Below are 12,228 nucleotides of genomic sequence, written 5' to 3'. Positions count from 1 at the left end.
CTCTCCACAATGCCTGTTACATCGCCTGGGAACCATGCCTGGAGCTTCCATGACACCTCTATCTCCAGAATTCTCCTCGATACAATGAATGTCTCTACTTTTTCTTCTCTCCCACCCTCATTTTGGATTAAGCTAATAGGGTTTTGCCTCCTATGATCAAGTCTTAACTAATATGTAATTAAAATAGTAAACCTCTAAATAAAAGAAACAAGTCAATAAATAAAATAATGATATAAAGAAAGATCAATGGCCATAAATGGAATTATCATATGTCTATGTAATTGAAATAATAACCTAATAAATATGATGAATGAAGAATAAATTATTCAACAATTACTAGGACTATTAGCCCAGATTCCCTAAGTGCAAATTCCTAAAACAGCCTAAATAAAGTGGGGGGGGGAGGCAAGAATACATACCTAGATTTTTTTCCAGCCATTGATGCCCTTCAATTAGTTGGTCAATTAAGGCAAAATAATGTGCAGTGGCTTCATCAGGCATAACCCAGCCACCTGTCACAATCTCCAGCTGACCACTCTGCAGTAAACTAGGAAGAAAATAAATAGAGGTTAAGGTAACAACAGTAACAAAGTTCCGAGAAGAAACTGAAATACATAATAAACATTTAAGATCACCCTTTACAAGTGACCTGTACCTAAGTGAGGTGGGCATTTCTTTTTAAACAAGTCACTGAGCTTCAACCCCGGCCCCCGGGGACGAAGTATCCACAGTAAAGGATCGTGGGTGACACTTATTTTCCCAGGACACGTTTTCCATGAAAGTAGAATAGCAAAAGCCCCTCATGTTGGGAGTTCCAGGGTTGATTTGTGCATCTCACAGAGCAGGGAACAAGTGCTCTACTCAGGCGACATGCCCAGTGTTTCCTGGAAGGCGGTCATTTCAAAGACGGTGTCTGCTTCCATGTGGCAGTACCAAAAAGCGGCATTTACCTGTTCATGGGACACTCTCAAGTTATTTAGCACACAGCTCAATAAAGGAACTAGTTAAGCTTCGTTTTTAGTAAAATGTGGGCAATACGGCCTTTCTGAAGGACTGTTGAAAGCTATACCACTACTGTCGTCGGTGGAGTATTCATTCTCAATAACGCCGTGCAAAATGGCGATCATTAATTGTTAATCACTGACATCTCTTTTTTTCTTTTGTTTTTCCGGTATCACAGACTGTCCATCTGAGAGGTGTGGAAGTTCGTAGCCAGGAAGATTTTATAAGTGTTCATCAAGACAGGACCAAAAAAAAAAAAAAAAAGGCTGGCATTTCTAAAAGCTTCGCTTATTTTTTAACACAATTAAGGTCAAGACTACTGAACCCCTCCCATCTTGTGGACAGTGGGCTTTTATTTAGTCAATTCTTCTGCCCTGACCCTTATGTCTAACTTTGCCACACTTCAGAGGCTGCGCGGATCTGACCTTTGAACCTCAGAATCAGAGGTTGGCAACCTGAGATGTAAGCAGAGACCGGAGTTTAATCCCTGCCAATCAAATGTGGGATGCTTTCAATTCCATTATTTCACTCTCCTAAGAAACATGTTTTGGAAATTTTCAGATATGCTTGCTTAAAAACAAATTATTTGTTGGGCTTGACTAGACAGAAACTTCAAGTTAGTAAGAACTACAATGAAATGAAAGGAAAAAAAATATTCCAAAGATAGAACACTTCCTTTTTTGGTTTATATCAGTTTATTTCACTAAAAACTCCTGTCCTAGAGGCCTGATTGTTCTCCAAGGACAGTTAACCGAGGGCAGCATTATACACTATACACAACAGGGAGATTCTCCAGCCGCATTTGATAGTGACACATCCCCTCCCTCGGGAGTCTTGGGTGCTACTTGAAGGTATTCTGAGTTCATTCTTATCTGTATACGGTGGCTGCTAGAAAGACAGCCTGTTCCTTACAAAACATTATCAAGCAATTTCATCCTGCCCCTCTTCGTCGACCTGCGTGGGTCTATCTAGCTACCTTGGTGTCTCAGCCCAAGTAAAACTCACCCGGGAGTGTCCAGGAGCTCCTAAGCAATTCAGCATCCCCTCTACCTCCTCACTGTAAGACAACATAGCCTTTATCACAAACCAAAATGGCCTGTTTATTCCTCTCTGCTGCCTGGCCCTTCCCCACAGCCAACACACGCAGCAGAGAACAGCAGTGGCCAGCCCCCACTCTCCCAGCACTGAGAAGCCCGCTTTTGAGGTGCAGTTTGTGAAACTGTCCAATTAATATTAGCAATTAACAAGTAGTTTAAATTGGGTCAGGCTCACATGCGAAATAAATCAATAAGGATAAAGTCAACTATAACGGAGTTTCAATGATGTAAACACTGACAGAAAATACCGGAGAGGAGGAAATAAGGCTCATAAAAACGTATGTGTGACAAATCAGGGTATGGTTGAGACAAGAAGAAACAACCACCGGCCGGCAATACTGCAAAGATGACAGCGTCCCCATGTCCAGATGTTTACTAGGCGAGGCTCATAAACATCAGGAGTGAGGAGGGAGAAGTCAGTCCCTCCGCAGTCAGGGACATAATTCAGACTGGGCCAGTCCGCGACAGCAGGGTTTCAGAAGCAGTGGCTGCAATGGCGGGTCGGATCAGGGAGAGTCTCCCGGGTAAAAATCAGTTTCACGGACTGAAAGGGAAGGAAACGGGATGGACGGGAAGTCAAAAGTCAGGTGGGAAGATGATAAGAAATGTTAAGAGAAATACATCCATGAAAAATATCCAGAAACGGGTCAAGCAAAACCTGCCCTTACGGTTCATAAAAAGTATTAAAGTCGCCGTAACTGTGGCAGAATAGACAAAAGCGGGTGCTCAAACGCTGGCATTAAAAATATACGCCTCAGTGACTGGAGGAAAGGTCACATGAGGAAGCTGAGATCATGGAGACCCAGTGTCTCGTGCATGCCTGTAAGATATCCTACCTAAGCAGCAGCCAGAACAAGAGCAGGTCAGAAAAAGGGCAGTTTTAGTTATCTTAGCATAGTTTGTCCAGACGAGACAAAACACTGAGCAGAAGACAATAGCGGGAATCTTAAACCCGCAGCCATCGCCTGAGTACTACGACGGAGACAGACAGGACTAATCAGGTTAGCAAATTCGCCTATTCCATGTCACCATCTGTGTGAGGCTTTGAACCATCCACAAGAATAGGAAAAACCAGATTATAAAACCAAGTTTCTCAAATGCAGGAAGGTTTGGCTAGACAGGCATACTTCCTGAAGCAGACAAAATAACCTGCCACGCAACCATTCACTGTTATCAACAAGAACAAAACAAATGCAACGAAACGAGGAGTCTGCAAAAGTGTCGCACTTAAAATCACCATTGCTTGCAGTCACATGAAGGTTAACAAGACAGCGTAACCATGCTTTCTAGACTTTACTATGAAAAGGAAAATAGCGGGAAATCCTGTATCTACAGGAATGTTTACTTAAGTAAGACACTTCCATGCCCCCAGTGTGGAAGAGCATCAAATGGAACATTACTGTAAAAAGCAGAGGGAGACAAACAATGCACGCCTGCCACACGAACTCTCCACTTTCCAATGTACATGTCATATCTTAACTAGAAAATATGAGCCCTGCATGAGAACATAAGGGGAGGGTCCACGTCTAGCAAATTCATAAGCCCAGGGGCTAGCCCCTAATTTTCAAATCACTTGGGTTTTTACAGTGGCGGCTGTCTGCCTGGAAGAGGGCGTTATCCAGAGAGAGCTCACATTGCGACTTCAATGCTGGGGAATTTCACATAAGACGCTTTAAGGAAATCACTGATCAATAATGAGCTGAGTGTGTCTGTCGCTGCTCATTTTGCCCAAGACACGAACTTTACACTTCAGAATTTACTGCAATGCTCAAGAAGCTGTAAGTCATTTTTAGTGAGTGTCATGTCTCCCTCCATGTAGACTCATCAGACAGACATTTGCAATTTGGTCACACACAGAAGGGCACACTCAAAGAGCTTTCCTCCCTAATGGGGGAATTGTTACAGACAACTTAGTAGCAAACAATGCATCATTTAGCAAGCTTCAAAGAATCACAAATTAATTTCATAGGAGAAAATGAGATGAATTTGTAATTATGCATTGGGGGAAATATGAAATAATGTAAGATGACATACTGGGTTTCGTTCTTAGATACAAAATTAGTCAAATGGAAAAGTAAAAAAAGATGGTGTCTCCCAAAGAAGCAATTGATGCCCTGAAGGTATTTGCTAATCAGATCAATGAATGCAAACTCCTTTTTTGTGCAGTATTAGTGGAGAGTGTAAGTAAGACTTGTTTAAACCCCCATATGATAACCCTGGATCCTTGCATTTTCTCGTGTTCTGGATGGCAGACTTCAAAGGTTGAGTACAAGAGAAGAAAAACTGGGTCATCTGCATTACCCCTTCCCTCTTCCAGCTTATCATCTGTATCTTAGCGGCCTGAAACACCTTCCCCTCTAACACCGGTCTACCTAGCTCTTACCAATTCACTATTAGTCACCACATCCTATCCAAACATCAACAAAGCTATCACCTTTCATAAAGTCTAAAGACCTCGTTCATGACACTTGTAACTGACATTAATTATTCATCTGTATGTTTACTATCTTTGTCCTACAACAGAGCACAAGCTCCAGGAGGCCAGGAATCCCATCTGCCGAACACTGAACACTTAGGAGTTCACACCAGTGTGAATAAGTAAGAAAAGGGCGCCAATAACACTCGAGGAAAACGAAAAACAGGTGCCAGAGACTTCAGAAATAACTGATCTCTACAAAAGACAAAGAAATATAGCCTCGCTCAGAAGGAAATACAAGCCGGACGGGAAGTGGCCTGCCGCATCTCACCATGGAGTTACACAGATTAGAAGGCTACACAGCATTCTGTGCTGCCGCAGATGTGTGGGAATGGGCCTTCAGGCATGCTAACACCAGGGTTCATCCAGCTGTGGACAGCGTATCTATGCAGATCACTCAGGAAAGTCAGAATGTGTCAACACTGAGATAAAAGATAAGCTCTGCATTAGCAAGGGTTGAGAAATAAACTACAGGCTCACCAGCTGGCAGTGGTTAAGCCAGACCCTTTCTTAAAGAATTTCGAAAAGTTCTTCGAGATACGTGTTGCAAGACTGGGCATGGTGGCGCTCGCCTTTAATCCCAGCACTGGAGAGGCAGAGGCAGGAGGATCTCTGTGAGTATGAGGTCAGACTGCTCTATAGAGTGAGTTCCAGGAAAGCAATGGCCACACAGAGAAACCCTATCTCAAAAACAACAACAACAACAAACAAATAAAAAAAATGTGTATTTCATTAACTCATCTTTTATTGCCAAGTAGTATTTTATTTTCTTAACCCATCATCTTATTGCTGGGCATTCAAACCACTTCCTGTCTTCTGTGGAAATACAAGTACAGATCTTGTTGTGAGCCTGATTTCATTTCTCTCAGTTTCTAGATCAGCTCCTCACGCACAAGCCGTATGTTCATTTGGAAAACACTTTAGAAGGCACCCGCTCTAAGTGTCCAGCGCAAGTCACTAGTGTACAGGCCGCTGCAAGTCCTCCCGACCTTCGCTGCCATCCACCTTTTACGTTGTAAGGGTCTGGGGCAGTAACTTCTGTCCACTTCTGCAATATCCTCTGTGCCGACGGATCCCCGGGCGTCTGAGGTGCCATGTTCTTGCTAATCCTTGGCCTTTAATCACAGCTTTCTCCTCAGAACCTAGAATTCCTCCTACATCCTCCCATGCTCCCTTTTGCCTGGCCAGTTTTAGTCACCCTGAACACTATATGCTTCTGAACTCTATAGAAAACAAGTTTCTTACAACAGTGTGTTCAACTGTGGCTTGCCTGCTCCCTGAGGGCTTACCTTGGATGTCAGCACAGTAAATATTGGTTGGGTGCATAACACAGTAAATAGGGGAAGGCTTTTGAGATGAGGTCATCTTTTACCTGAGTCATGAAGATTAGGTGTGAAATTACCCAATGCATAAAACAACTATGTGTGTATGAGGCCATCAGTGGTTCAGCAGGCCAAAAGTCCAGGGCATGCCAGCCTGAAAGCCCCCGAGGCACGCATAAGCGTAAGACCCCGGGGGAGAAGCCGAGCAGGAGCTCAATGGTAAAGACGGCTCACACTTTATGATCTTGAATGTGGCTGGAGCTCCTTAGAGGACGGGAGCAGCGTGGCGAGGAAAGAGCTGGGGACTCAGAAGGCAATCACAAGTGCAGGGCTCGCAGCAGGACGGCTGGATGGGAAGGGGAAGTCTCAGCCCAAGGACGCTGACTAGGCAGGACTGAGGAGGACTCGGCCCTAGGTGGCCATGGCTCAAAGGCAGGTTGAGAAACAAAGGTCCAGAGCGCTGAGTTCACGGGCATCCCTGCCATGCTGTTCCTTCCTCCGTACCTAGTAGGATGACAAGGAGCCTCGCCGGGAAAGCTAAGGGCTCTGAGGCTTTCACAGGCCTGGCACTCAGCACACACTCAATGGGTTTCGGGTCCTACCGGGTCATGAACCAGGAAAGGCAAGGGAGTCAAGGTTGGGCTTTAGAGCTAGAAGGGCTGCAAATGCTGGGCGGGCCAGGACATCCTTGAGGCAGAGGTGGGTAGAGCTCTATGTGCTCAAGGCCAGCCTTGTCCCAGGACAACCGGGGCTACATAGAGACCCTGTCTCAAAACACACACATACACACCACACACACATAACAAACAAACAGTGAATGGACATCTCAAACGAAGGCAGGTGACAAACGTGGGGTAGAGTGTCCCCCTCACAGGTGAGGAAGTAAGCAGAGAAACGCTGGGAGATGCCTCTCTGTGTATATGTTTCTCTTACTGGTTGATGAATAAAACACTGACTTTCCAGTATCCAGGCAGGGAGTATAGGCAGGGCTACTAGACAAGGAGAATTCTAGGGAGAGGAAGGCAGAGAGAAGCCACCATTGAGATGCCATGTAGCTACTAGGAAGATAGGACTCTAGACATTCTCCAGTAAGGTAAGGCCATGTGGAAAAACATGGATTAATAGTTATGGGTTAATAATTAAGAGAGAGCTAGCCAGCCAGTATGAAGCCTGAGCCACTGGCCAAACAGTTTATAATTAATAGAAGCCTCTGTGCTTACTTGGGGATAAACAGCCGTGGGACCAGGTGGGACAGAACCTCCCTCTCTAGAGGAAGAACCCAGGAGACCAGCTACTTCCTGTCCTGTGGCGTGCTCTGACAGCTGATAAACCACTACAGGCTCCACACACACTCCAAACCTGCAACTGACTAAACTTCACAAGACACACTAACTTCACTCTGCTCTGTAAATTTCACAGCAGCCTTTGGTTGAACACCATAAAACCCGAGCTGGGTAAATGTGTAATAAATGAGTCTTTGGAAGAGCATTAATGGGCCATTCTTCTGGGAAAAACCAAAGCGTGCACCTGCTAAGTCTTAGTACTTAAGCAAGTAGTGGCAAATATTTCTGTGCTCCATGAAATGTCCACTTAAGTACAAGGCTGGAGAAAAATAACAGAACCCTTAAAATATTAGATGAATAGATCTACCTTCTTAGAAAAGTAATAAACCCACAAATAGGATTTTTTAAAAAAATACAAAGTCTACACTGACTAATATACAGCAGACACGGAGTACAATTTTACACACATACACACACACACACAGTGATGCTGTGGTTCCAGCCACAGTGGTTTCTGCTAAACTCTGGTCATGACGCAGGAGCAGATGCAGCATATGGGCCATTCCACTGTCCCAGAGCCCAGGGAGGAACTGAACCAGGTGAAGGGAACATGAAGGGCAGCGTTCAGCGGACCAAGCAGTAGTCAGCTGCTCGCGATTCCAGTGGGCAATAGATATCACGCAGTATCTAACCACATGTAGTCCAAAATAGCCGCATGTGAAGCCAGAAAGGTGAACAAACCCACGGAGACAGAAAGCACGCTCCTGACTTAACTAACGGGAAGGCGTGTCTTCTAAACCCTCCAGCCAGTGTTCAAAGAGGGTACTGCGCCTATAATTGATTAAGTTATTTTCAATTACAAAAAAGCAATAGAGGCTTGATGTCGTTTGCATGGATCTCTCCTTAGTTAATGAGATTTTCATTTTTAAAGGCTAATGAAGCTCGATGCTGCTCCACTATGAGGGAAAGAATGCAACAAATCATTGCTAGCGTCACCCACGGGCCAGCGTCACTCACTCACTGGCCAGTGTCTCTCACGGGCTAGCATCACTCACGGGCTAGTGTAACTCACCGGCTAGTGTCACTCACTCACTGGCTAGCATCACTCACGGGATAGTGTAACTCACCGGCTAGTGTCACTCACTCACTGGCTAGCGTCACTCACCCACAGGCTAGCATCACTCACGGGATAGCGGCACTCACTGGCTAGCGTCACTCACCCACGGGCTAGCATCACTCACGGGATAGCGGCACTCACTGGCTAGCGTCACTCACCCACGGGCTAGCATCACTCATGGGCTAGCGTCACTCACTCACAAGCTAGTGTCACCCATGGGATCCCTTCTGCTGTTTCTGTTCAGGCTCAGCATCAGTTGGTTTTCTTCTAGATAAGGAAAGCTTCAGTGGACTCTGCTAGAATGCAGACACCTGTCAGGCAGTGACTACCTTCTACATTTCTACATTGATGTTCAGGTATGTGATCTTCATAAAGTGAAGATAAAAGCCATTGCACAAACATTATAGCAGGCATCAAAAAAAAAAAAAAAAAAAAAAAGCCTTTATCTGTCACCTACTTAGCAGTCACCTACTTAGCACTAGGTAAGAATTTTAAATGACGTGAACAAAAAAAAAATCTAAGGACATATTAAGTTTGCTACAAAGTGCACAGATGTGGCCCATGTTTACACAACAAGCACTGTGGGTGTTCTGTTCAAGTAAGAAAGTAAAAGCTAGCACTCTAGACTGTTCTCAACCCGTGGGTCACAAAGGGGTTGTCTACGACCAACAGAAAACAGGTTATTTGCAAAATTAGTTATGAAGTAGCAATGAAATGTTGTGGTTGGGGGTCACCCCCACATGAGGAACTGTATTAAAGGAACGGCATTAGGATGGTTGAGAACCTCTGCTCCAGGCATGAGGGGATACAGGTGAACGTTTATAGCCAGAAGAGAATTTCAACAGACTTGGACAAGAACAAAACTCAACTTTCTGAAACAGCTGTGTGGAGATTTTTGGTCTGGCAAATTGCACCACTGCCCTTCAGGCCCCTCACCTCCCAATGCCAAAGACGCAGCCTCCGAAGATGGAGCTGGCAAATGATGAGCCCACTGAGAGCCGGGTTCCAGTTTGAATCCTACCCCCAATAGCCGGCCTCTGTCTTAAATACTGAGGTGAACCGTATGAAACTGGCAATTTTGCACATATCAAAAATAGTTAGATAGTAACAGTTTGGATGGTTCAGCCTAAGTAAAGTGAACAATAGGCAAAGAAAATAAATAAATAAACAAAGATACGAAAACACATTGGGGAAGAATCAAGAAGGGGCCACACAAATGCCATGAAGTTGACAGCATTTCTCATAGCACAGGGAGATGGAAAATAAATTCAATTCTAAACACACTGCTGACTCCATGGAAAACCAGACAGAGTCCTCTGCCAAAAATGAAAATCCCCAGAGGCTCCCGTGCAGCCCCTAGAGCTGAAGACTGCAAGAAAGCTAACTGGTGGAATCTTCCTCCCCACACATTGCAGCTGCCAGGTGCAATCCAAACACTGCCACCTTGGTCTCTCTGTATTTCAAAAACAATTAGAAAATGATGGTGGCGCATGCCTTTGATCCCAGCACTTGGGAGACAGAGGTAGGTGGATCTCTGTGAGTTCGAGACCAGCCTGGTCTATAAGAGGTAGTTCCAGGACAGGTTCCAAAACCACAGAGAAACCCTGTCTCAAAAAAAAAAAATTAGTTACAATTTATCCAGAACGAGAGAGAGAAAGGAGAAAGCCTCTACCTCCCCACCTTCCCGGTGTTAGTGTCACGGTTCTGTAGATGAAACAAAGACCACACACTGAACAAACACCTCATGCTGATTTACCTGTGTGAAGCTGTCAGGCCTGTACAAAGCATCTCCTCCCTGGAAGCTAGCACCTCTTCACCCTAGGGCTTCAGCCTTCCCTCTACCGGCTGGGAAGTTTTAGGGTTCCAGCTTCACTATCTAAAAGCCCTGACCACCACATGTGGAATCCTGCCTCTCCTCACTTTTCCAAACACAGCAGGCAGCAAGCACAGCCCTAAAGCACCTGGACTCCGCCTGAGTCGCCATGGACACAGCCACATCAGCACTGAGCTCACAGGTGATGCCCGCACCCAGAGATGCCAGACTTGGGAAGCCAGGCAGGCTGGGGCTCAGGGTCTCCACAAAAGGGAAGAGAAGAGCAGCAGGAGACACTCTTCTAGCTCAGGTCTTCTCAACAAGCCAGCTCCCCAGTCCCCATTTCCTCCGAGCCACCTGCCAGAATCCTGATCTCAAAAACTCTTCCAGGATTCCTTTCCCCAACACAGGAGTGTGTGTATGTGTGTGTGTGTGGGGGGTGATGCCTTCCAGCTTTCTCAGAACAGAAACTGTGCTGGGGGAACATTCCTAGGCACAAACAATCAAGGGCTGGGCTAACCGTGCAGGCGCCATGATGCTCTGGAGGAAAACGAGGTCGGGACGGTCCATAGGACCACAGCACAGCAAGGGGAGGTACACACCTCCGTTTGTCAACACACCTCCGTTTGTCAACCCTCCTCGTCTCACCTAGGACTGAAAGCCCTGAAAACTGATATGCAGAGTAACAGTCCAGATCTTTCCTGACCTGTCTGGCCAAGGGCAGAGTGGTGGAGAGCTGGACTTGTCTGAGAGAACATTTTCCAAAACAAACAGTTGAACTCATGCAGTAAGTTGTGTGATAAACACAGCAAGGAAACTGGCAACATTTCAACAGAGAAGCAAGAGCTGCTAAGCACTTTACTCTGAATTTGCCAGCAAATTCCAGGTATGGATAAACCTGTTTCCACTCAAGAGTGAACATGAATACTTGGCCTCATGCACAATCATACATAATTAAAGTTAAGGCAAAGCATTCAACGTGAGGAAGAGGTACACTCATGGAGAACTGGGCTGGAGCACCCTTGAGAAGGCCCCAGTGCAAAAGACGAACACGGGAAGGAAAACAAAAGAAGCTAGACTTGGGGTCAGACAGCAGGCTCTAAGACAAATGGGACTACAGCAGCATTCAGCGAGACCTGCACACACGTGAGGATTGCACACGCATGAGGACTGCACACACACACACACACACACACACACACACACAAGGACAGCACACACACATGTTGAAGAAGTCAGGCTCCCCATGGAATACAGTAAAAAGTTACAAGCACCTAGATAAATAACTTGATGAGAACTTGGAATTTCATGTTTTTAAATACTAAAAAGCATTTGAGCACAGGACAAAAAAGAAAATCTTCAATGAAGCATTATATAAGCAAGCTTTTAAAAGACAGAACAAAAACATAAATTTATAATTAACTTCCTATTAAAAGATGAATGCTTGCAAGATGACTTCAGAACTAAAAGTTACATAACATGTCCAAGAAAAATAGTCAAAGTAGAAAATAAAGTTACAAAAATAGGAGCCACTAATATTTATTAGGAAGTTTAAAAAGTTTCTGTCAGGCTAGGGATACACATAAGTGTGTGTAGCAGAGGACTTGTTTAGTACATGAGAAGCCCTGAGTTCAATTCTCAGCTCTGCAAAAATAATAATAAAATGTATCAAGCATCGTATCTATGTTAATTCAATTCTCATAAAAACCCAACAGAATAGGTCCAACGTTAACTCCACTTGACAAATACTCTACAGAACAGAAAAAATAATGAAAATCCAACAGCACAGGCCCCAATGTTAACTCCGTATGACAAATACTCGGCAACACAGAAAAAATAAATAACTTGCCCAAAATCATGAAAATTGTCAGGATTTGAACCCAGGCAGCCTGGCCACCATACTCAGCCTTTCCACACCTACCATTGCAAACTGGCTGCTCTGATCCTGACAGTAAAAAGGGACCACAACAAAGTGGCAGTGACAGCAATACTAGCCACCTAAAGGAAAACCAATTCTTCACTGCTGAAAGACACAGCTGACTCATACGAAAAAGAATCGATACAGAGCTTCTCAGCCCCTGCCCTATATCTGACTTTCAGGACTGTCTGGTAGGTGGG

General features: G+C 44.9%; 1 protein-coding gene across 1 annotated transcript in view; it reads right to left on the bottom strand.

Moving 5' to 3' along the window:
- Man2a1 (mannosidase alpha class 2A member 1) overlaps nt 1-12,228 on the bottom strand; it is a 146,372-nt gene that overhangs the window by 95,010 nt on the left and 39,134 nt on the right. Inside the window, exon 5 of the mRNA XM_051190883.1 lies at nt 420-547. Within this exon, the coding sequence (XP_051046840.1) occupies nt 420-547 (128 nt within the window). The remainder of the gene's footprint in view (nt 1-419; nt 548-12,228) is intronic.

The sequence above is a fragment of the Phodopus roborovskii genome, unplaced genomic scaffold (assembly GCF_943737965.1).
Source record: "Phodopus roborovskii unplaced genomic scaffold, PHOROB, whole genome shotgun sequence".
NCBI classification, from domain to species: domain Eukaryota; kingdom Metazoa; phylum Chordata; class Mammalia; order Rodentia; family Cricetidae; genus Phodopus; species Phodopus roborovskii.
This window is presented reverse-complemented; position numbering and strand designations above follow the sequence as displayed.